The sequence below is a fragment of the Portunus trituberculatus genome, chromosome 44 (genome assembly GCF_017591435.1).
Source record: "Portunus trituberculatus isolate SZX2019 chromosome 44, ASM1759143v1, whole genome shotgun sequence".
In the NCBI taxonomy this organism is placed as follows: domain Eukaryota; kingdom Metazoa; phylum Arthropoda; class Malacostraca; order Decapoda; family Portunidae; genus Portunus; species Portunus trituberculatus.
The window spans coordinates 28843588-28870202 of record NC_059298.1 but is presented as its reverse complement, the minus strand read 5'-3'; the positions used below and the strand labels follow the sequence as shown (position 1 = coordinate 28870202).

Here is a 26615-nt window from a genome sequence, read left to right as displayed (position 1 = left end):
GTAGTAAACGGTGCGCGTGGTGACGTCAGCGGTGCGTCACGAGAGTTTCTATCAGGGAAAGCGCTGGACTGGACGTATATCCCCTTCGATACTGAGACGCCTTTTTTACCTTGAATTTTAGGGTTAATTAGACGATTTTATTTGCTTTTTGAAGGGTTTGTGGAGTTGAGAAGATTATTGGTCCAAAGTCTTCGCTATTTTAATCCCCACATCAGATTCTGAAGCTGTGTAAAATCGCCAAATAGTGACCAGGATGAAAAGGAAATTGCGTCCTGGTACTGAAGGGGTTAAGTAATTGTGTGAGTGAAATCCAGAATGAAGCAAATTTTGTGTGAGTTATGGTTCGAATCCCTCTCGACCCCAATTTTTTTTTTTTTTTTCTTTTCTCGTCTTTTTTTTTTTTTTTTTGCTTTTATCATTTTCTCTCGTTTTATCTTTATTTCTCCCTTTTATCATCTCTTTTTTCATCTCCCTCTTATTTCATCGCTATCATCTCTCTTTCTCTTCTTCTCTTTCCCTTCTTCTCTCCCCAATTTTTTTTCTCCCGTCTTATTTTTCTTTTTTTTTTTTTTTTTTTGCCTAATCCTTCATCGTTGTCATTATTTCGTTTTCTTTTCTTTTCTTCTTTTTTGCTTCTTTTCTTCATCTTGTCGTTGCCGTTCTTGTCGTTGTTGCTGTTTCTGTTGTTGTTGTTGCTGTTGTTGTTGTTGCTGTTGTTGTTGTTATTGTTGTCGTTTGTGTAGAGAAAAAAAGCTCTTGTTTTAGTTATCTTTCTTCTCCTTCCTCCTCCTCCTCCTTCTTCTTCTCTTCTTCTTCTTCTTCTTCTTCTTCTTCTTCTTCTTCTTCTTCTTCTTCTTCTTCTTCTTCTTCTTCTTCTTCTTCTTCTTCTTCTTCTTCTTCTTCTTCTTCTTGTTCTCCTTCTTCTTCTTCTTCTTCTTCTTCTTCTTCTTCTTCTTCTTCTTCTTCTTCTTCTTCTTCTTCTTCTTCTTCTTCTTCTTCTTCTTCTTCTCCTTCTCCTTCTCCTTCTCCTTCACGATCTCCTCTTTTTTTTCTCCTCCTCCTTCTCCTCTTCCTCCTCCTCCTCCTCCTCCTCCTCCTCCTCCTCCTCTTGCTCCTCCTCCCCTTCATCCTCTTCATCCTCTCCATCCTCGCGTGATCCAATGAAGCAGTGACTGGTCCTGGAAAATGATTTGTGGACTCGGCCAAGGTTCCATTCACGCGCGGCGATTTAGTTAAAGGCGCGTGTTGAAAATGAAGGTAATTTTATGACGCCCGCTATTCATCTCACGCTGCCTCCACTCACCACCAGCGCCGGTTATTTTTGATCGCCTGATGTATTTCGGGGTTCCTCATCACTGCTGCGGGTTGATAAGCGGCTAAAAAATGCGAGGGCAGTCAGTTTAGGCCACCACATTACGACATGTGCGTGAGGAGCAAAGATTTACAGTGTGTGGCAGGCGGTGACTGTGCAGCGCGCTGTGTGTTTGGGTGCTTGCCTCCTGTTCGTTTTTTTTCGTGGCTATCTGAAGGAGGAAGCTGGCCAAGGACAACATTAAACGAAATAAAAAAGGCCCACTAAGTTGTCAGCCACCTTGCAGGTTCGAGAGAGAAAGGGAAATATCTTGAAACTTCAATCTTAAATGAAGTCAAGTCATAGGAAGTTGGAAATACAGAAACAGGTAGGGAGTTCCAGAGTTTACAGAGAAAGGTATGCATGATTGAGAGTACTGGATAACTCTTGCATTAGGGAGTTGGACAGAGTAAGAGTGAGAGGAAGAAGAAAGCAGTTAGACCAGAAGAGCAGTCAGCATGAAAATAGAGGTAGAAGATAGTAAGAAATGCAACATTCCGGTGGTGAGAAAGAGGATGAAGATAGTCAGTCAGAGGAGGAGAGTTGATGAGACGAAAAGTGGTGACCTGTGTTTGTGGGTTGGGTTTCTGTAGTGTGGTTCTTTTCTTTTAAGCTTTCATTGGTTTTTGGCATATGTTTCCCTGATTATAGGCTGTTTTAATACTTTTTTTCATGTTGTACAGCTACTCTCGCTGTGGAAGGAAATCATGCCGTTTTACCACATTTGTAAGAAGATTTCAAGACATCCATCCCATTCTGTTGGTCTACTCTCTCGACCATGTTCGGGGAGTAGTATCTCAGTGGACCTTTTATGTTTTATGTTTATTTTTCTTCCCCATGGCCAGTTTTTCTCTTACCTAAAAAAAAATATTAGTATCCGTGAGTGTCCTTGTCTTTAATCTAATGTCCCTGGAAGTCAGTTCGTGATTTAGTGTTTTTACCCGTTACGTGACACCCTGGAATTCTCCTCTCTCGACATCACAGCATTCATGAAAGAGTTACATTAACATAACAATAAAAAACAAGACAAGCTACCAGAAGACTTTAGAGCAACACAGTCCCATAATCTGAAATACTTCTGCGCCTCACCTCCACTATTTTCTAAGGTCTAGTTGAAGTGGCACTGGTTTTTAAGGGTGTTTCTGTAATGCTAGTGACATGTTAACAGGTTTTCTGCATTATGGAGAAGACAAATACTCTTTAAAACTCGGCTAATCGTCTATGTGGTCTTTGAAATTGGTCGTGGTGAGAGAGAGAGAGAGAGAGAGAGAGAGAGAGAGAGAGAGAGAGAGAGAGAGAGAGAGAGAGAGAGAGAGAGAGAGAGAAGTGTATCTGAATATTTTTTTTTTATTTAGGAAAGAAGACAAGCCAAGGCCAGCATAATGTTAAAAAAAAAAAAAGGCCCACTTGCTGCTGGTTCTCTAAAAGGTAAGAAGGGTTATCCAAAATTAGGGAGCAGCTGGCTTGACACCTCCCTCCATAGCAGCAAGAAATATGCATCCCTCCACATCAAATTGCTCCTGAAAGTGGCATAAGAATAAACCAACATCAAAAACTGCAAGAAAAAACCCACAAGTCATCATAGCTGTCTTATAATTCCATCTTTCCTGTTTACTCCGCCGCTGACGTCTCTCTTAAACTTCCTCAACCGCGTGTTTTCATAGGGAGTCCTGGTGTTTTTGCCGCGACGCCCAAAACATGCTGGAGAGTCGCCCTCCGTAACATAACACAGTGGCAATCCGATTTCCTTACCGCTCTCACCCTTCTTGGCGGGACTTAACAAGCTGTTTTTGCAATGCCGAGGTGGCTATTGAAAGCAGGATAGACGGTGTTGGATGCGTGGGAGCTGCTGGAGTGTATTTGTTGGTGTTTTTGTTACTGTTGTTGTTGTTGTTGGTTTTGGTGGTGGTGGTGGTGGTGATAGTAGTGGTGGTGTTGGTGGTGGTGATGTTGCAGTTAATTTTCTTTTTTGTTTTTCTTATTCTTGTTCTTTTTGTACTGCTGTTATTACCACCACCACCACCACCACCACCACCACCACCACCACCACCACCACCACTACTACTACTACTACTACTACTACTACTACTACTACTACTACCACTACTACTACTACCACTACTACTACTACTACTACTACTACTACTACCACCACCACCACCACCACCACCACCACCACCACCACCACCACCACACCACCACCACTACCACCACCACCACCTACTACCACCACTACACCACTACCACCACTACTACTGCTATTAATAACAATAATGATAATAATAATAATAATAATAATAATAATAATAATAATGATAACAATAATAAAAATAATAATAATAATAATAATAATAATAATAATAATAATAATAATAATAATAATAATAATAATAATAATAATAATAATAATAATAATAATAATAATAATAATAATAATAATAATAATAATGATAATAATAATAATAATAATAATAATGATAATAATAATAATAATAATAATAATAATAATAATAATAATAACAGATAGCGAGACCACCAAATAATGTATTGTGTTATAGTTTGATTATTTCATTGTTTAATATGCAAACTTGAGAAGAAGGGGAGGAGGAGGAGGAGGAGGAGGAGGAGGAGGAGGAGGAGGAGGAGTAGAAGAAGGAAGAAAGGATGGAGGCGTAGAGGACTTGCTTCCATCTCTCTCTCTCTCTCTCTCTCTCTCTCTCTCTCTCTCTCTCTCTCTCTCTCTCTCTCTCTCTCTCTCTCTCTCTCTCTCTCTCTCTCTCTCTCTCTCTCTCTCTCTCTCTCTCTCTCTCTCTCTCTCTCTCTCTCTCTCTCTCTCTCTCTCTCTCTCTCTCTCTCTCTCTCTCTCTCTCTCTCTCTCTCTCTCTCTCTCTCTCTTTCTCTCTCTCTCTCTCTCTCTCTCTCTCTTTCACAGTCTTTTCTTTATTAAATTCTATCACTTAACCATTTCTTTCTCTGTCACTGTCACAACTCTTGGAGGAGGAGGAGGAGGACGAGGAGGAGATGGAGGAGGAGGAGGAGGAGGAGGAGAAGAAGGAGGAAGAAGAGGAGGAGGAGGAAAGAAAGAAGTGTAGAAAGAGAATCAAGGCAAGAGGAGGTGTAAAGGACAAGGAGACACGAAGGAACAAATGAAAGAGGTTAGAGCGTATTAATACATACAGATGATGAGAATAATACGAATAGGAGTGGCCATATTTTTCCTCCTCCTGATTAACAGTTGTACCTCTCTAGCAATCCACCATTAGAGCCATCATAGTAATCGTTATCTTGAAATATTTGAGATGGTGTGCAGGAATTTTTACTTTTGGTCACTACGTAGGAGGAGGAAGGAGGAGGAGGAGGCGAGGTTGTGAGTCTGCACTAATGGAAACGTGTATAGCCTGGTGAGGGGAGGCGAAGGAGGCCGTGGCGGAGAGATGAAGCCAGCAGGAACGGTAGAGAAGGGGAGGAAAGATAGATTAAAGTGGCTGAGGAGGGGAAGGGTGAAGGAACCGGGGGAAACACTGTAAGAAAAGATTAATTCAAAAGCAAAAAGGTCCAAAATATATGATAGAAAAATGAAAGGGGAAAAAAATCCAGTGAGTGAGATGGATTGAAGTCAGGGCCAGGCAGGGTGAGGAGGTAAAGGCAGAGGAGGATATTAGAATCATGATGAAACATATGAATGAAAATGAGGCAACTAAAAAGGTAAGGTGGAGGAGAAGGAGGAGGAGGAGGAGGAGGAGGAGGAGGAGGAGGAGGAGGAGGAGGAGGAGGAGGAGGAGGAGGCGTCCTGGCGGGGTATTTCTTAGCTCGCAGTGTCGTATCAGCGTATCATTTTTACTTTGCTTACTGTTACTATTGTCGCCACCACCGCCACCTCACTCACCGCCACTGCCGCTACTCTTCTACACGTCCTCCATCTGTGGCACGCGCTCATCTTGCCGGGAATCGCAGGTCTCTTGGGCAGCTTCGTCTTGCGCTAAGGTAGTAATCGTACGAGGAGTTCTGGTGGCAGTAGTTGTCTTTCCTGCAGCGGTGGTGGCGGGATGTGACGGGCGCCTTCCTGTGCACTCCTCGCTGTGTGTATGTGTGTGGCGGTGGTTGTAGTCCTTGTGCCCTTGTCTTGTTCTGGAGCTACTATCCCGCTGTAGCAAGAGAGAGAGAGAGAGAGAGAGAGAGATGGGGGGGGAGGGAGGATTTTTTTCACTGCACCCCACACCGGCGGCGTCAGTAATGATAACATATAAACTCAGTAATGAATCACAACATTTATTTGCTCATCTTTACAAAGTGGGTTCACTCATCACTCACTGGCGACATGTGACCTCGTTGTTGCGGTGCCATAATTCAATGACTCACTCCCTTCGCTTAGCAGGTGATGCGAGGCTGACGGGAGGCTGACGAAAAGCTGACCTGCTGCCATCCCTTACAGGCGAGCTGGGCGTTAAGCCGCGATGTTTATGGCGCTTTTAATACTCACATTTCAAGGGCCCCCATAATGTCTCCCTCGGCGGTAATATCCTCATAACCCGCTGGCAATCTCTCATCAGCCTGCGCTTTATAGTATTTCAGTAAGGGCTTGCCATAACTCGCCCACCTCTACCTTAACTCCTTAACTGTTAATGCCTTGTTATTCCACTTTTTAATGAGCTAGGGCAATTCCAAGAAGCATGAAGTTAAATCACATGCACTGGGAAGCTTTACCAGATGTTTGTTCATGTGATGGATGTCAGTGGTGTTTTCTAAGTTTTCGTGATTCTTATGAAACTTAAAGATTTACTACATGCATCATCCAACATTCACTCTTCAGGCACTAATAAGCTGTACTAGATATTTCACCACCGTTACTCAGGTTTTCAAAGATGTTTTTTTTATGATTCTAATGCATGCACTGATAACCTTATTTGATCATCTAAGTCCTAATAGGAGATATTTAGGCTCTCAAAGATGTTTTCTTGATTCTAGTGATAGTTTAACAAAGATTCTGCATCGTTAGTGAGATGAGGCACTTCAAGAACACGATGTATAATTTTTGTGGTCGTTTTGAACACTACTCTATAATGAGAAAAGAAAACGTTTAAGCACAGCAGCGTAAATCTTAACCCTCAAGATGGTGTGATGGAGGCGCAGTATTCTCTCTGCAGTAGAGGACGTTATGAAGCAAGCTTTACTGCAGATCATGGCCCCTCGTGGCATGCAAGAAGTGAATCACACACATTATCCATGTGTAATCTAGAAAGAACACTTATACTCGTATTATTAAGCTACACTCAAGTTCGTGATGGCTAACTTACTTGTCAAATGTTTCTTAAGTAATGATAATGTTGGGGAGTGTGGAAAGGAGCGATTTGGGTGTCGTTGACGTGCTAAGGAAGTAATTATATTGCTGTGACTAAAGAAAACGAATAATGTAAACACTGGTGATGAATAAGGAAGAAATGTCAAAGATAATGTTGATGGATGAGGAAGGAATGAAATGAATGTTGTTGTTGAGTGAAGCAATTAGTAATGTAGATTTGATGAGAGAGAGAGAGAGAGAGAGAGAGAGAGAGAGAGAGAGAGAGAGAGAGAGAGAGAGAGAGAGAGAGAGAGAGAGAGAGAGAGAGAGAGAGAGAGAGACAGACAGACAGACAGACAGACAGACAGACAGACAGACACAGATACAAACAGACACAGACAGACAGACAGACAGACGGAAACAGAGAGAAAAAATGCTCTGTTCATGTCGTGTTGATAAGAGGGAAAACTTAAAACAAGGTCATGAAATCGAGGCACGAAGAAGGAGGAGAGAAAAGTCAAGCCATCTCATCGCCTGCGTGGTTCAGGAATCCAAGGGTCAGAAAAAAAGATTGTGGTGATTTTTAAAGTTTTCACGAAGACCCCGGCAAAGCAGCTCCCTTCAAGCAAGACTAATTTTGTTGCTTTACGGCGCTGTGGTGATGGCAAAGAAGAATTTATTAATGTGCGTTAGGAGCAAGGAAAATTAATTAGCAGGCCTGGTGGTGGTGTTAATAGTGGTGGTGGTGGCTGTGGTGAGCGAAAAAAAAAAAGCTTAACACGCAAGTTTAAGCGGGGAAGAATGACATGTAAAAAGCTCTTATTAAAACATTTAGCGTTTGTCGTAATACTTGTAATTAGTAAATGAATAATGGCGACGAGAATGATGATAATAACGAGGAAAGATTAAAATTGTATGGAAAGTGGTAATACAAAAAAAAAATGGAATAACTTTGTAAGGTAAAAATATGCAATGAAAACTTTACCTGTATATGAAAGGCACTACCTGTTGCAATGATGATAACTCTCTCTCTCTCTCTCTCTCTCTCTCTCTCTCTCTCTCTCTCTCTCTCTCTCTCTCTCTCTCTCTCTCTCTCTCTCTCTCTCTCTCTCTCTCTCTCTCTCTCTCTCTCTCTCTCTCTCTCTCTCTCTCTCTCTCTCTCTCTCTCTCTCTCTCCACCACCTGTTTCCTCCCACGCTTAATTCTCATCATCCTTGTTTATTTCATTTCATTTTCATTTTTCACATGCACGCCTCCTCGCCTCCTCCACTAACCTGCTGCCTCCCACACTAGACACCCGCCGCCTGCAGCTTCTCGCCTCACACACACACACACACACACACACACACACACACACACACACACACACACACACACACACACACACACACACACACACACACACACACACACACACACACACACACACACACACACACACACACACACACACACACACACACACACACACACACACACACACACCTTTTCTTATTTATATAAATGATATAATCAAATCCAGCTCAAAAGTTACTTTCACTCTGTATGCAGACGACATAAACTTGCTTACGAAAGACAAGGACATACACACTCTACACTCAAACATGACCTCAGAACTACATTTAATAAATCAATGGATAAAACATAACAAACTAACACTCAATATAAGTAAAACTAATTATATTTTTTTCCAAAATCGGTCAGTAAAAAATCATATCCAACCAATACTTCTTGAAAGTCAAACTCTGCAATGTGTCACTCAAATAAAATTTTAGGTGTATTTATTGATGATAACCTTAATTGGAATATTCATATTGATAATGTATGCATGAAACTGTCTAGGATGTGTGGGATATTGTACAAGATACGGAATCAACTCACAACTGAAGCCCTACTGAGTATTTACTATACACTCTGCTATCCTTATTTTATTTATTGTGTCTCAGTTTGGGCCTGCACTTGGCCGTCTTTCATAAATAGATTAAAAATAATAAAAAAAAATTTTGCGATGTATATTTTTTATGGGTAAATTCGACTCAACATCCACAGTTTTTTCTAATCATAAACTATTGAATTTCTTCGATATTCATAAGTGTTTTGTCCTTTTCTCCATCTTCAAATTCATTAAAAGATATCCAAATAATAACCTATTTAAATGTGTAGATTCACCGTATGCAACAAGAGGTGGGAACTTGAATTTGGAGTGCCCGCAATTCCGCACACAGTTATTCAAGCACAGCATATTTTACTTTGGTCCACAGCTATGGAATTCCTTGCCTCCTGATATAAAAGATATTACTAGTATCAGTTACTTTCAGTTTAAAAGAAAAACCAAAGAACATTTCCTTAGATGTTTATAACTAGCAGCTTGCAGTCCATCATTTATTTGTATTGTATGATAAATTTACTTTAAAGCTGGATATAAATTATTCAGGATATATATATATATATATATATATATATATATATATATATATATATATATATATATATATATATATATATATATATATATATATATATATATATATATACATATATGTGTATGTACGCACAAGTATTTATATAAGTAATGTGTTCGTATGTATGTATAGCGTGAACGTGGTTGGGTGAAATATGACTTATTCTTGTATTTCCATAAATATATTGCCAAGTGAAGTCTTCCAAGAGAGTCACCACATAGTCTAGTAACTCCGTGTATCAGGGAGCCTTGGCTCGATACACCATGCCAATGAACACATCTGTTTAACCAATATATGTACATGTCAGGAAATGGCTATAAACTTTACTTTACTTTACTTTACTTTACACACACACACACACACACACACACACACACACACACACACACACACACACACACACACACACACACACACACACACACACACAGAGAGAGAGAGAGAGAGAGAGAGAGAGAGAGAGAGAGAGAGAGAGAGAGAGAGAGAGAGAGAGAGAGAGAGAGAGAGAGAGAGAGAGAGAGAGAGAGAGAGAGAGTGTGTGTGTGTGTGTGTGTGTGTGATCTGATGCAGTCTCTGACGAGACAGCCAGACGTTACCCTGAGCTCATTCCGTAGGGTAACGTCCGGCTGTCTCGTCAGAGACTGCAGCAGATCAAACAGCGAAACTCACGCACACACACACACACACACACACACACACACACACACACACACACACACACACACACACACACACACACACACACACACACACACACACACACACACACACACACACATGTTTTCTCTCTCTCTCTCTCTCTCTCTCTCTCTCTCTCTCTCTCTCTCTCTGTTCATTTACTACATCTCATTATGCAGCCACTTAATTAATTAGATTAAAGCTAGATTTCCTCCTAACAAGCGAAGGGTACACGTTTCATTCGTTCCTCCTAATTTCATTGAATTCATAGCTGCTTATAAAGAGAAAGCCAATTCAGTCTTAGCTACGAGTATTTGTGTTTATGTGTGATACTTTTACCCCCATTTTTCCACGCGTTTGGTTATGATTAGACGATTTTATTCACATCAGGAAGAGTCTGTGGAGGTCAGAAGGTTAATGGTAAGAGAGTTCACTATTTTAGTCCTCACATAGGTTTCTGAAAGTGTGTAAAATCACTCGGTAGTAAGCGGAATGAATATGGAAACGCGTCATAGCACTGGATGGGTCAGGAGTGTTGTGGATGTTAGGAATCATGTCAAGAATAGCGAACCCTCCTCCTCTTTTCGTATCAATGCTCCTCCTTCGCAGCTTTTTCACTCAGCTAACCAACACTAACCTAACCCTGTCTTTAACCTAACCTAACCTATCTTAAATTTAGTGTTATGTTTGGTCATGTAAGAGTTAAAGTTAGGTTAGTTCCGGTTACAATTCCATTCACTCGTCTTTCAGCTGAGTGAAAGAGTTGCGAAGGAGGAGCCGGGAAACGAGGAGAGCTGGAGGGTTCGCTAATCTTGACAGGGTCAGATGTTAGTTTTGCTTCTGGTGTTAAGCGTGGTAGTGTTGTCTTTATAAGTGGTGCAGAGGGAGGTGCTGGTATTGGTGGTGGTGGTAGTAGTAAAAAACAAGGAGGATGAGAAGGAAGAGTAGTATTGGTGATTTTAGTAGGAGCCAAAAAATAGATTATTATTATTGTTATTATTTTTATTTTCATTGTTATTATTATTGTTTTTATTATGGTTGTTAGTATTATTATTGTTAGTAGTAGTAGTAGTAGTAGTAGTAGTAGTTATTGTTGTTGTTGTTTTTGTAGTTTTCGTTGCAGAGAGTTACTGTAATAGACATATGAAAGTACCACAACATCAACAACAACAACAACAATAATAGCCAATAATTTTGTTTAGTAAGTTTCTACTACTACTACTACTACTACTACTACTACTACTACTACTACTACTACTACTACTACTACTACTACCACAACCACTACCACTACCGCCACTATCACTATTACTACTACTTTTTTATTACCACCACCACCACCACCACCATCACCACCACCACCACCACCACCACCACCACCACCACCACCGTCACCACCACCACCAAGACTTAAACTTTCACAATTTCCAACATTTTAACCTGATCAAATCTTTCAACTTGGTCTTTTATATGAACGTGACACAATAAAGTGAAGAGTTACCTCATTGTTACGTGCCTGTACATCTTCAAACTACTAATCCATATATTTTTTTCTTTTTCTTCTTTCTTTTACTATTTTTTTTTCGGAAAGTGAATAGCTGAAGGTCATTTTTTTTATTCTATTTCTCTTTTTCGTTTGCCATTTCAAATTTTTCCTTTTGTTTGCTTTAGCTGGACAGCGGCAAGTTTGGAGAGAGAGAGAGAGAGAGAGAGAGAGAGAGAGAGAGAGAGAGAGAGAGAGAGAGAGTTTGGTTTTAGGATAGGCTGTACTCATAATACACCTTTAACCTGTAAAATGACCAAGATTAATTGTGAGTAATGTATAAACAAGAGAGAGAGAGAGAGAGAGAGAGAGAGAGAGAGAGAGAGAGAGACGGACGCAAGCTGAGTAGTTTTTTTCTTTATTCCTTTCTGCTTTTCTCTCCTTTTTACCAACTGTTTAATATTTTTGGGGATGGAGTGAAGAGAGTTCGTAGTTTATTTTCTTTTCTGTTGCCTTTTATTATCATTTCCTCGACATTTATTTTACCAGAAGCATTAAGGTGAGCGGTTTCGTCTTTCATATATCCTTTTTTTCTCTCTCTTTTCCTTATTTGTTAACCTTGATCAGTCAGTTTAACAATTTAAGGAGTCCGGAAACTAAAAGACGTCTTGGTGTTGGTGCCTTAATGGTCTTAGTCTGTTGTGGGTAAGAGAGGAGGGAAGGATATCTTTGTAATCTGAATCAGTTTCTCTCTCTCTCTCTCTCTCTCTCTCTCTCTCTCTCTCTCTCTCTCTCTCTCTCTCTCTCTCTCTCTCTCAGACCCACAGCTTTTACCTCTTCAGTACTATAACACTTTTTCATATTTATTCTGGTTACTGTTTAGTGATTTGGTACAGCTTCAGATACTTATGTGGTTAAAATGGTTGAAATAATGAAGACTTATGTGGTTAAAATGATTGAAATAATGAAGACATTAATGTTCTGACCTACATAGACCCTTCCTAATGCAACTTTTATGAACTTTAAGAGAACTGGCAACCCAATGGACTTTTTTCCCCATTTTTTGTTGCCCTTGGCCAGTTTGATCTGCTTAAAAGTAATACATAAAATCGTCTTGTCATCTTCAAATGTCAAGGTAAAAATGCATCTTAGTATTGTATGGGTTAACAAGAGACATAACTCACTGAAAAAACAATATTGTACCAACCTGACTCTTCTTCTTCTTCTGGTACAGTGGAACCATGCGTGCTTTGGTGACCGAGAGGTCTCCAAGCGCACGGGTTCGAATCTTGTCCACGGTCCGAGTGTAGGTTGGGCTTCCTCACTCGGGGCAACGGTTTCTTTGAGGATGGGCTTTGAGATAGGAGGTACCCTAAAAAAGTATCCCCTTTAGCCCATAAATTCCCTTGAAAAGCCCACATGGTATAAATAAAAAAAAAAAATCTTATTCCCAGTGTGTAGAAGTCAGCCTCTCCATTGAACTTTTCCCATCTATATCTAATCATTGTGTCCTCTTCTTGCAGTCTGAGTTTAATCATGGCACTCTTCAGCACGTCTGTCCTTATTCACTGACTTTTTTTCATATAAGAGGGGAAATTGGTTAAGGACAACAAAAAAAAATAAAGAAAAAGACCCAGTTAATTGCCAGTCACTGTCCACTATAATCAACTTTACACCCATTGAAGAAGTGGTCTTAGCGAGAAAGCAAATCGTTTAAGAATATGAGGTTTAGTGAGTGAACGAGGAAGATTCGCTCGGTGACTTTCTTTTGTTACATCCGTAAAACATGACTGACCATCTGTGTGAATGATTCTAGTAAGATAGCGCAGCGTTTGACTTATAAGTGTTAGTATTTAGATCAGGTAAAGAACTAATCCGTAATCTAACTTCTGGCTAGTGCAGTGGTAACATGCTGGCGTCTCATTGCTGAGCTCGGCAGATCAAGTCTCGCTCGGGCTCTTTAGTTTAACCCCTTCAATACTAGAACACATTTTTACCTTGAGATTTGTGTACGATTAGACCATTTTATTGACATTAGTAAGGGTCTATGGAGGTCAAAAGATTAATGGCCACTGTCTTCACTATTTTAATCCCTCACATGGGTTTCTGAAGCTGGACAAAATCGCCAAATAGTAAGCAAAATGAATATGGAAACATGTCAGGGTGCTGAAGGAATTAAGCTGCTTTCAAAGAGGTTACTACTGTGGAGAGTTGTGTTTACCTGACTGACATTCTGGAGAGCTTCAGATGTGATGGATACCGGAATTAAAACCAATGAAATTTGACTTTAATCTAAAACCTTTGCTAATTCTATCATTTCATCAGATCTACAGCTCGGAGGCGCGGACACAACAGCTGCTGCGGGAGTCAGGAGACCTCGTAGGGGAGTGGTTCATCACTTCCCCTGGAGATACCTTGGTCATTGACTTCCTCAGTGATGACTACACCACCTACTATGGCTTCATGCTGGCTTACCGTTACGAGCCCAGAGGTAAGGGAGAGCCGGCTGAGAGGAGAGGCCTTGTGTGTGTGTGTGTGTGTGTGTGTGTGTGTGTGTGTGTGTGTGTGTGTGTGTGTGTGTGTGTGTGTGTGAGTGTGAGTGTGTTTTCTTCTTCCTCTTGCGTCCTCTTTACCAATTCCTTAACGCCTCTTCTTTCACTTTGTATATTCCTCTTTTGCAGTCCTTCCTCTCTCTCTCCTTCCCTTCCTCCTCTCCCTTCCTCCAACCTCTCCCTTCCACTCCACTCTCTCTCAATTACATTCTCCTTCTCTCTCTCTCTCTCTCTCTCTCTCTCTCTCTCTCTCTCTCTCTCTCTCTCTCTCTCTCTCTCTCTCTCTCTCTCTCTCTCTCTCTCTCTCTCTCTCTCTCTCTCTCTCTCTCTCTCTCTCTCTCTCTCTCTCTCTCTCTCTCTCTCTCTCTCTCTCTCTCTCTCTCTCTCTCTCTCTCTCTCTCTCTCTCTCTCTCTGTTTTATCCTCTGCAATCCTTTTTTCTTGGCCTCCCTCCTCCTCTTCCTCCCTGGAGGGAGTGGCGGATGGGGAGGAACCTTCTTCTGTACTGTCCTGTCTCTCTTATCTTTAGCCAGTTAGAAGTAGTTACCAAACAGCCTCGAAAGGACCAAGAGGTCTGTTGCTGTTTGGCTTTCCTTTGTATTCCTTTGTATTCCTCCTCCTCCTCCTCCTCCTCCTCCTCCTCCTCCTCCTCCTCCTCCTTCTGCTTTCCTGTCCATTCTGCTTTCCTGTCCTTTCTGCTTTCCTGTCTTCTTCTGCTTTCCTGTCCTTTTTTTTTTTGCTTTCCTGTCCTGTCTCTAACACTATGTAGTTAGTATAGAATAGTTAACCAAGCAGCCTAGTAAGGACCCCAGGGTCTGTTGTTGCTTGGTCTTTCCTTTGTATTCTTTTGTATTCCTTTGTATATTCCTCCTCCTCCTCCTCCTCCTCCATCTTCTCTTTTTTCTCTTTCTCCTTCCCCTTGTCTTTCTTTTCCTCCTTTTTTTCTTTCTCTGTTTTCTTCTTCTTCTTCTTCTCCTCCTCCTCCTCCTCCTCCTCCTCCTCCTCCTCCTCCTCCTCCTCCTCCTCCTCCTCCTCCTCCTCCTCTTGCTCCCAATACGAACACCAGTTTAATAGTATACCGCCAGTAACAATTCAGCAAGTCTCCTTGAACGCATATAAATAGAAAAAGAAGAATTTTAAGGAAGAATAGACTAATCATACCTAAAACTCAAGGTAAAAATGTGTCCCAGTACTGAAGGGGTTAGTTTGATGATAGGGTGGTAATGGAAGGTCACGTGGTTTTGTTTTTTTTATGTGTACAGGTTCTCTACGTTTTGTTAATTTGATACTGTTTGTTTTTCTTATATATGGTGTTAATCGCTTTTTATAACGTTATGGAAATGTGGCCCTAGTTTTCAGTGTCTCTTGACTTAAGTAGTGCCAGGTTTTACGATGATTAGGAAAGCGACTAATTGTTTTTTACTTTATTGAAACTCGTCCCGCATTTCTCCCATGCACAGTTTGCTAAATAATTCAACATACGAGGTGTAAATCTTTCTTTTAAACATCAATAATGGGACATGTAAGAAGGACCTTTATAGGAGCAGATTCCATAAAGTTAATCAATTTAGTCCCTTACATGTCTTGATGCTCTCCTTATATCACTATTTATCTATTTATTCATCTAAGTTATCATTCACTCGATGTTTTTCTTGACGATTGACTGCCTGAATATTACACCTGTCCACCCAACAACTCACCTCCGAGTCAGTATTCGCGGAGAGAAAGCACTGGCAACAAACACACGTCTCCGAGTCAACCTTCCTGTGTTGCCGAGGACTTGGTGTGCTGTGAACGTGAATCACAATATTTATGGCGAGGCGGAGGTTTTACGAGCGGGAACACGTGGCGCGCATTAATGTTATGTATGCCCCAATATTGTTGTGTACACTCTGCTGATGAAACTGCCGTCCCGTTAAGGTGAGCCTGCAGTAACCTCAGGCGAGACTTGTTGTTGCGTTTTAAGACTCCATGGATCACGGTCATGGCCTGATAACGCGACACCGGTTTGTCTCCTTGCTTTTAGACACACCACGTAACTTTGTAGATTCCGACGTTTAGATGAATACCGACAGAAAGAAACCCAAAAGTATTTCTTGTTAACCTCTGTAGTAACATGACGCGTTTTCATATTCATTCAGCTTACTATTTGGTGATTTTATGCAGCTTCAGAAACCCATGTGGGGGATTAGAATAGTGAAGACTGGCTATTAATCTTCTGACCTCCATAGACCCTTCCAAATGTCAATAAAATGGTCTAATCGTACACAAATCTCAAGGTAAAAATGTGTCCCAGTAACCTCAATTTGCTCATATTTCGCTTATAGTAAGTCCGATTGGCTTGAAACTTTAATATGTTGTTTTTGGATGTAAAGGTATGCTAATCTGTAAATTTCGTCAAGTTTGGGGGTGAATGATAGGGGAGACTCATATTGAAGTGTTCGTGTCATTATTTAGTAAGTAGCAACAGTAAGAACGCTTTGTGTGTTTTCACTCGCCATTAAACTCAGCTTACGAGGTTAGTTATGTATTATTGTATTTCTTTTTTTCTATTTATACCACGTGGGCTTTTCACGTTAATTTATGGGCTAAAGAGGATGCTTTTTGGGATTTCTCTATCTCAAAGCCCTTTAAACTACAAAGTAAGAATGTAAGTAATGTACAATAAATATTTTTTTTTACAGCACTAGATAATTTACATTTCTTGGAGGGCAGTAAGTTAAGAGGGAACCTGATAGTAGTCTTTAACTCCTTCAGTACTGGGACGCATTTTTGCCATGAATTTTGAGTATTTTTAGACGATTCTATTTGCATTAGGAAGGGTCTATGGAGGTCAGAAGATTAACGGCCAGTCTTCACTACTTTAACCCCACACATAAGTTTCTGAAGCTGTATAAAATCACCAAATAGTCAGCAGAATGAATATAGAAACGTGTCATGGTACGGAAGGGATTTAGTGGTAAAGGAGTTACACCAAAAGGGATGTAAAGAAATATCTCAGTATCAGTAACCAGGATGAAACTAGAAATAAGAGATTCGAGTTTTAAAAAATAGATTTAAGAAAGAGACAAGAAGAGATTGGATCTCAGATAGAGTCATTGATGAAGAAACGAACTCAATAATTAGATTGCTAGTCGTGAGTCATTAGAGAGCTTTGAAAGAAGATGAATGTATGGATGGGAATGGGAGATGGAAACAGGTAGGTAGGCAGGTTTCATACAAAGATTACCTCATGTAGACCTCATTGATTTTTGCAGCTTCCCGTATTTTTAATGTCTTTTTTCATGTTCTTTACTAGAGTAAGTACTATCTATTGTTTGTCTGTAATAGTGAAAAGCTTTGGATGTTTGTAAGCTTTGATAAGTAAATAGTGAGTACAGCACTGTATTATCTAAAATGACTAAAAGTGAAGAAATATGTATATATAGATTCATACATATACACACATACTTACATACTATATACATACTTTGAAACTCCCTTTTTGGCTTTATTTACCCTGTGCTCATAACTCAAATTGATTCAAACTTCAGTATCATGACACGTTTTCATATATAGTTTGCTTACTAATTGGAGATTTAATACAGCTTCAGAAACTTATGTGGGAATTAAAATACTAAAGACTCTGGCCATTAATCTTCTGACCTCCTTAGACCCTTCCTAATGTAGACAATATCGCCTAATCATACCCAGAACTAAAGATAAAAAGGCCTCCCTGTATCGAAGGGGTTAAAAAGGAAATATCAAAACAATTGCTAATATGCTTTTGAACAGTCTTTTAAGGTGGACTGGCTTTAAACTACATTCCCACATTCCCAACCACCGACCATTATACTCGCAGATTTCTACTTGTATCTAATCCATCTTTCTCCTTCTACGTTTTCTTATCGCGCCGTCTCCTGTGCGGCTACTGGAAACTCTCCCTAAGTGTTGTTCTGTGTCGTTGCAGCGTGCGTGGAGGGCGGCGTGACGCTGACGGAAGACCAGCTCATTGCCCTGCCAACCCTCAACCTTCGCGGGGTGAGTATGCCTACACTGAGTGAGTGACTGAGTAAGTGAGTGAAAGTGACGAAGTACAAGGTGATGTTTGAGTAGACGCAGCTTGTGTGGACGTATGGAAATGGAGAAAAGAATAAAATGCATCAGGAATTATAGTATAGTAGAGTGAAAATGGACAGAAATGTCGAGTAAGCAGGAAGTATTTTACAGAAAAGACGATACGTGAGCTTTGTAAAGAGATTGTCAGTTAGCAGGTCAATGGAGTGAAGACTGAAGGAAAACACAAGACACATCGGAAGTGCAGCAAATTACTTGACTAGGCCTACTTCTTCTTAGAACACACACACACACACACACACACACACACACACACACACACACACACACACACACACACACACACACACACACACACACACACACACACACACACACACACACACACACACACACACACACACACACACACACACACACACACACACACACACACACACTCAGATTGATATAGTGAGCCAGGATTCCAACACGCTGCCTCCTGAACTGAGGCTGGGCTGTCCCTTTACGCTGCCATTATCATAACCACAGTTACTACTACCATTACTCTTACCTCCACCAGATTCCCACATCGGGCCACTGAGCAGGAAGGGCACGGCATAGATGTATCTAGCACAGGTGTAATTTAGCGTACTGCCGAGTATGGTGATGCAAACGAGTTAGCAATGTGTGTAGTGTCCAGTGTAGAAGAGAGGCACACGGCTGTCACTTCACTTGCTCTTAACGAGGTACTCACACAATGTAACCAGTCAATTGAGTAGCGGCAGTGAGGTACCAGTGTGATATAGCTTTCCATCAGTTACGAACAAAAAACCTTCATGATCTTTGTTAGGAGTCTGGGGTGATGGAAAAGGTGTTGGAGTTTGGGAGTGGGCGTCTAGGGTGGTGGAAGCCTTGCTGTGCTGTGTGGGTCAGTGGTTATGCTAGTGGAGGCCTCGCCAGAGTTAGGAATGATGAAAGGGTTTATTCAAGAAAAAGGTTAAACATCTCTTATTTCTTCTTGTGTCTGGTTAACGCTATTCATAAACCATCTCACGATCAGTAAACATTGGTATATTCTGCAACTTTCATTCAGATTTTTTTTATTTTCACTCTTAGTGCTTGAATTGTTGCGGAGGTGAGTGTTGGTGCATCTCTACACTGGCTATAGTAGGTTGAGCTCTGCATTAGCCAAGACCTTTCTCTATATCACGAGTATTTTCAAGCAGCGGTCTAGTCGGCTATTTAACTCCACTTTCCCTTTTACACAGCCATTTTCACACTCAGAAATTTGAAATGGTTAAATAAATTCTTGAGTTCAGAAACTATACATCTGTGGCCCAAACAAAACATTTTTTATGCATATGTGTGTGTTTACTCTGCGCAGGTGCTGCCCGGACCAAGGCCCAACAAAGACGAGGACAAACCACAAAAAGTGCAGTTGGAGGTTCCCAAGGGCGGCGCGAGCTGGCAGGTGCGGGATGGAGGGTCGTGGGTGGCGCGCGTCCAGTACCCCGTGTGGGTGAACTGCACCTGGCGCGTGGCCTTGTCGCCGCGCCAGGTGGTGGAGCTGGATATCCTTCGCTTCAGCACCGCGGAGAGGGATCTGCTCACGGTGAGTGCCTGTGTGGATAGAATGTGTGTGGATGATAGGTAAGTGGATAGTGACGTAGTGGATAAGGGGGTGAGCGTGGGATCAGGCAGACGTCCACGCGTAGGTTCGAATCCCACCACATACCGCTTTGAAGTTATGGAATTTGTTGAGTGCTTTAACGTTAGCTACATATCACCATGATAACCAGGTTCTAGGTGGTTACACCAAAGATGCGCATGGGTGGTGATATGGACCCTGATATGGGTACCACTATAAATAAAACTGCCTGCGCCACTAATGGGAGGAAGCTGAACAACGCTTCCCAAATATACTCTTCAAGTATGCCTACAGGCGCTATAGATCATAACATAAAACAACAACAACAAAAATAACAACAACAACTACTACTACTACTACTACTACTACTGTTTCCACTACTACTACTACTACTACTACTACTGCTACTACTACACTACAACCACCATCAATCAAAGACAAAAACAACACTTGATAACAATGCAACACACCGAAGCATTCATGGCAAAACATTAAAACATTCCTGCAACAATCCAAACATACAAAAAAAAAAATAAATAAATAAATAAATAAATAAATGAAAAAAATAATAAATTAATTGATAGATAAATAGGTAAATAAATGAATAAAATAGATAAATAAGATAAAAAATAAAATAAGTAAATAAACAGATAAGAATAAAAAATAAATAAAAAAATCAACAGACTAACAAAATTCACCCTCCCACTCACCCTTCCCACACAATCTCCATGTCTAGACCCATTTTCTGTGCAAGACTCACCTTTACTTCACCAATCACCGGTGCACGAGGGAATATCATCCGGAAATAGAGCTTTTATACGTACATGCATTACTAACCATACTTTACTTCCTTTACCTGCACTGACATACAGCCACGAACACCACTCTTGTCTTTCCTCGTCGCCTTTAACCCCTCCAGTTCTAGGACTCATTTTTACCTTGAGATCTGTATACGATTAGACCATTTTATTGACATTAGAAAGGGTCTATGGAGGTCAGAAGATTAATGGCCAAAGTCCTCACTATTTTAATCCCTACATGAGCTTCTGAACCTGTATAAAGTCACCAGGTAGCAACCAAAATGAATATGGAAATCCGTCGTGGTACTGAAGGGGTTAATTGATGCACGTGGCCTCTCATTCTTTTCATCCAAGTGCTTCCATGGAGTTCTGAAGTATGAGTGTTCCTTCATGCGTGTGCCCGTGATGGTGGGATGGTGTCATGGTGGGATGACCTTTAAAGTTTGTCCCCAAAAAGCTCATAACGGCAAGAGCGGCTCAACCCTCGCACGTTTCATCAAAGTTTTGGGAGTTTGTGCGTTGATCGTGGCGAGAATTGCAGCTTGGATGTGTTGTAAGAGAGCTTTTATCATTGGTCTTTGCGTTTGTTTCTCTCTCTCTCTCTCTCTCTCTCTCTCTCTCTCTCTCTCTCTCTCTCTCTCTCTCTCTCTCTCTCTCTCTCTCTCTCTCTCTATCTATCTATCTATCTATCTATCTATCTATCTATCTATCTATCTCGCGCGTGTGTGTGTGTGTGTGTGTGTGTGTGTGTGTGTGTGTATACCAGAGTAGCCAACACTATGCATTCTTACCTCATGTTTATCACGTAGCTTGTCTTGCTTCAGCTGAGAACAAAATTTCGTCTACTGAATTCTTGCACCCATTAACCTACCCTTCAGTCTAACCTAACCTAACGTACCTTCTACAGCTACACTGCTCTCAATAACTAACCTTCTGCCACACGTACTCTCCATCGCTGCCACCACGGTCAATATGGGAACCTCACCATTACAGGAGTGACGAAAGAAGGAAATTGACAAGTGGCCGTAACTATACTTAACTATTCTTATCCCTTGTCTTCACCATGGTCCAGTTACTTCTTTGTTATCACTCACCTCTGTCTCCCTATGAATCTCTCTAGAGTCAAGTTACAGCCTGTATTTATGTATCCTTTGCTATAACTCACCTCTATCTATCTCTCTCTATCAATCTATCTATCTAACGTTATAATTTTTCTTTTCCTCATCTCACCTCACCGCCTTTCTGTTTCCTTCCTGTCTTTCAATATCGTTATCTCCTTCCTTAGCATTGCCCTTCATACGCATCCATTCCTTCTGCTTCTCTGCTCACCCTCTTGCTGTTGTTGCCTTCTGCACCACTGCCGCTTCTCTCTCTCTCTCTCTCTCTCTCTCTCTCTCTCTCTCTCTCTCTCTCTCTCTCTCTCTCTCTTCTTTGTGGTTGTTATGCTGTTCCTTGATTTGTTCATGATCTGAGGTTGCAGAGAGAGAGAGAGAGAGAGAGAGAGAGAGAGTAGTGAAAAAGAAAAAAAAATCAGTTGGTTCATTATTTTGTGCAATAATATTTAGGTGGTTGTTTGACCTTTCTGTGTGTGTGTGTGTGTGTGTGTGTGTGTGTGTGTGTGTGTGTGTGTGTGTGTGTGTGTGTGTGTGTGTGTGTGTGTGTGTGTGTGTGTGTGTGTGTGTGTGTGTGTTTCCGTGAATGCGTGAGTTATTCATCTTGTTTTGGTTTCCTTGAATTTTTTTTTTTTTATTTTTGCTTTTTATTATCATTTTCTTTCATTCTTTTAATATTTTTGGGGGTTTCTTTATGGTGTTGATTTTCTGTTTTCTCTTTTTTCTTTTTATTTTCCATGTTCTTTTCTTGTTTCGCTTTTTTTATTTATTTTATCCATATGTATGTTTTATCTCTCCTGTAACTCATTCTCTCTCTCTCTCTCTCTCTCTCTCTCTCTCTCTCTCTCTCTCTCTCTCTCTCTCTCTCTCTCTCTCTCTCTCTCTCTCTCTCTCTCTCTCTCTCTCTCTCTCTCTCTCTCTCTCTCTCTCTCTCGTCTCTATTTATTTTCTCTCTCTTTCTTTTTCTATTTGCTTCCACCTCTGTATTTTCTTTATTTCTTTCTTCTTGTATCGTTTGTTTTATTTACATTTTTTTGCAATTCCCTTTCATCATTTTTTCTTTCCTTTTGTTTCATTTTTCATTAATTCATTCCTTTTTCTCTTCTTTATCTGATGTACTTTCATGCCATTTTCCTCTTTTCCTTCCTTACTCTATCTTCACATCCTTTCTGTCTGCCCTGTATGGTACTTTCTTCTTCCTCTATATTGTTTTTATATGTTTTTATGTTCCTCTATGTACAATCCATTCACCCATCCTTCAATGTTTCTGTTATCCATTTCTCCTCATCTCACCTCATTTGATATAGTTGCCTTCCACATATTCCTCCTTTACTCTTTTTCTTACTTGGAGACATTCTAAAACACTTCTGCCGCATCTCTGTTACTTTTTGTAGCCTGTAGATGAAGTTACACGAATTTCTAAGAGTATTTTTACGGGTCTGTTGTAAGAGTAACAAGATTTCGTTATTGTCAACAGGATAAACACTCCTAATCATCTCTATGGCCTTTAAAAGTAGTCGTAGTGGGAGGCAAATCTTTTCTTTAAATCTCTCTTCATGTCTCACGTTTTCTCATTCTCTCCTTTTCGTTCCCTTTTACCTTTATTCCTCCCCGTTCTCTGAATTCCCCGCCCACTAAAACTCCACATATTACCGCTCTTCCACACGTGACTCGCAGACAGATCAGCCGCCCACTTGCCCAGCGATAAGGGAACAGGTCATGCGGACGTGTTTAATCTGATATGTGAGTGTAGTGTGTTGTAAAAACTGAGAGGAGGCAATGTACTCTGCTCTCTCTCTCCCTCTCTTGATTAACCAACGCTATTTGTTTTGAGTAATGCTTTAGTTATTCCAGACTGTGGGTGTGCAGCTCACTTGGTTCTCTGTTCTGTCTCTGCGTGACTGCTGTATATGCGTGGTAGTTACATTGTTGATTAGTTTGAAGAAGAGTGATGAGTAGTGTTCGTATTTGTTACTTAGAAGTGTAAGGTTGTGCGTGAAAGGTTATGTTGGGTGAGGTAAAAGTGAGTATTAGTGATTTTGTAGTGTTTTTTTTTTTTTTATGGCAGTGAAATGTGGACAGACTTGTGTTAATCTCGAGGTTTATCTCAATGAAAACTTTGTGATTTTTGAAACTTTTAATTTTTCTACAGTACATTCATTATAGTCGTTAATCTAACACTGCTAACACACCTGCTCTCTCTCTCTCTCTCTCTCTCTCTCTCTCTCTCTCTCTCTCTCTCTCTCTCTCTCTCTCTCTCTCTCTCTCTCTCTCTCTCTCTCTCTCTCTCTCTCACCCATCACAAATCACGTTAACACTTCGAGACATCATTTTCAGACACCAATTCACCGCTCGTCGACCTTTTCATATTTACAAACACCCTCGCTCACCATTCATCAGTATCACACTCGGCAGTTCTCAACACGCTCACTTAGCAATCGTCGGTTCAACACTTCACACGCCTTTCAGCACACTCACTCACCTATCATTATTGTAACACTTCTTAACACACCCGCCAGTCACCATTCTAACGCTATATAAACACTTCTGAACACGCTTACCCACCAGTCAAATCAACACTAACATGATGAACACATAGTAACACATTGCACGCCTTCCTGCACACTCATTCACCTGTCATTACTGTAACACTTCTTAACACACCCGTCAGTCACCATTCTAACGCCATTATCACTTCTGAACACACTTACCCATCAGTCAAATCAACATTAACATGATGAACACTACTAGAACAACTCCCCCATCAGGCGTCAACAGTCATCGATGTACATACCAGTTATCAAGCGCTTTAACATTTCTCGCACCTTTTAGTATACTTATCCATTTTCATTAGTCAGTCAGGTAAGCACTTCTAAAATTGACTCCCCCATCAGGTGTCAGTCTAAAGCACACCCAGTCAACAGCCATTGGTCTACATACTAGTTATCGCTCTAAAATTTCTCACACCTTTCAGTATTCTCGTTCATCTTCATTAGTCACTCAGGGAAGAAGAAAAACATTTGTCCCAGACTTTTGGCTAACTCTATCACTCTTTTAAGGGAAGTGGCAATCAAATGGACCTTTTTTTTTATTGTTTTGTTGCCCTTGGCCAACTTCTCTTGCATTAAAAAAAAGAAAGAAGGTAACAGGCGCCACTTTCCTCACCGTGACTCCTTGCCTTTCTCAACAGGTGTGGGAGGTGGGGGCGCGGGGACCAAGGCCTCTGATGCGTCACGGAGGGAATGAGCTGCCACAACGCCGCGCTTTCCGCTCCTCGTGGCCTCTGCTCATCACCTTCATGACTCACTCCGGGGAGGGCGGTCAAGGCTTCCTGCTGGATCTCACCTACATCACCAGGGGTACGTGTGTGTGTGTGTGTGTGTGTGTGTGTGTGTGTGTGTGTTTCACTGTTTGATCTGCTGCAGTCTCTGACGAGACAGCCAGACGTTACCCTACGGTACGAGCTCAGAGCTCATTATTTCCGATCTTCGGATAGTCCTCAGACCAGGCACACACCACACACCGGGACAACAAGGTCACAACTCCTCGATTTACATCCCGTACCTATTCACTGCTAGGTGAACAGGGGCTACACGTAAAAGGAGACACACCCAAATATCTTCACCCGGCCGAGGAATCGAACCCCGGTCCTCTGGCTTGTGAAGCCAGCACTCTAACCACTGAGCTACCGGGCGTGTGTGTGTGTGTGTGTGTGTGTGTGTGTGTGTGTGTGTGTGTTTATGCAAGAGGAGTACGTATCGGTTAAAGGAAACAAAAAATATATGACAAAAATGCCCACTTAGGTGTGAATTCCTAAAAGACAAAGAACGATAGCCAAGAGGATTATCCAAAAAGTGTCTTTTTTTCCACCACCACGGCACGGTCGTCTGCTGGTCACCCACCATGTGTGTGTGTGTGTGTGTGTGTGTGTGTGTGTGTGTGTGTGTGTGTGTGTGTGTGTGTGTGTGTGTGTGTGAGTGAGTGTTTGTGTGTCCGTATGTGTGTAATTCACCACGGTCGTCTGCTGGTCACCCAGCCAGTCTTCTCCATTACGGGGTGAGCTCAGAGCTCATAGACCGATCTTCGGGTAGGACTGAGACCACAACACACTCCACACACCGGGAAAGCGAGGCCACAACCCCTCTAGTTACATCCCGTTCCTATTTACTGCTAGGTGAACAGGGTCCACACATTAAGAGGCCTGCCCAGTTGCCTCACCGCGCCGGGACTCGAACCCGGTCCTCTCGATTGTGAGTCGAGCGTGTGTGTGTGTGTGTGTGTGTGTGTGTGTGTGTGTGTGTGTGTGTGTGTGTGTGTGTGTGTGTGTGTGTGTGCGCGCGCGCCTGCACATGTGGGGCATTCTCAAAGTGGTCGATGATCGGAACAAACTCGGCAATCAGGCTGTTAACGCTGAGTCATTAGGGAGCTTTTGAAAAAGATTAAGCAGATTTCGGAATGGTGATAATAAATGGAATTGGCCAGGTATGTTTTATACACAGCCTGCTACGTGTAACCTTCATAACGTCCTGCACCTCTCCTTATATATATATATATATATATATATATATATATATATATATATATATATATATATATATATATATATATATATATATATATATATATGTGTGTGTGTGTGTGTGTGTGTGTGTGTGTGTGTGTGTGTGTGTGTGTGTGAAGAAGGGAAGCTGGCCAAGGCAATATAACAAAAAAGGCTCACTTAATTCCTAGTTCCGTAAAACGTTAGTAGAGTTTGCCAAAAATCAGGGACAAATGTCTCGAACCTCCCTCTTAAAATCGACAAATCGTTGGAAAATGAAAATACAGAAGCAGACAGGGAAGAATAGAATGATTGAGATTGTTGTATAGAATAGAATAGGGATTGTTGGATAGAATAGGGGTGAGAGGAAGAAAGCCTTGTGCAGTGAGGCCCTAGGACGGGGAAGGCATGCAGTTAACAAGATCAGTAGAGCAGTTAGCATGAAAATAGCGATAAAAGATACAAAGAGATGCAACATTTATGCTATCTGGCTGCGACTAAACCTTTCCTAAGACTACAAGAAGCTGGAGCAATAGTATTTTCACCTATACTCTACTCTTATCACTTTGACACACCTCACTCTCCTGCTCAGTGTGGGAATGAGAGCAATTACTTCCCGCTCATCAATGAAAACCTCCGCCAATACAACGCCCCGTGGCACAGCCGAGGACGTC

General features: G+C 41.3%; 1 protein-coding gene across 1 annotated transcript in view; it reads left to right on the top strand.

The window, feature by feature from the left end:
* The window catches only part of LOC123518844, a 200089-nt gene that overhangs the window by 29794 nt on the left and 143680 nt on the right, over nucleotides 1-26615 (top strand). The window contains 4 exon segments of the mRNA XM_045279883.1: nucleotides 13578-13743; nucleotides 17753-17823; nucleotides 19226-19453; nucleotides 24592-24760. Of these exon segments, the coding sequence (XP_045135818.1) occupies nucleotides 13578-13743; nucleotides 17753-17823; nucleotides 19226-19453; nucleotides 24592-24760 (634 nt within the window).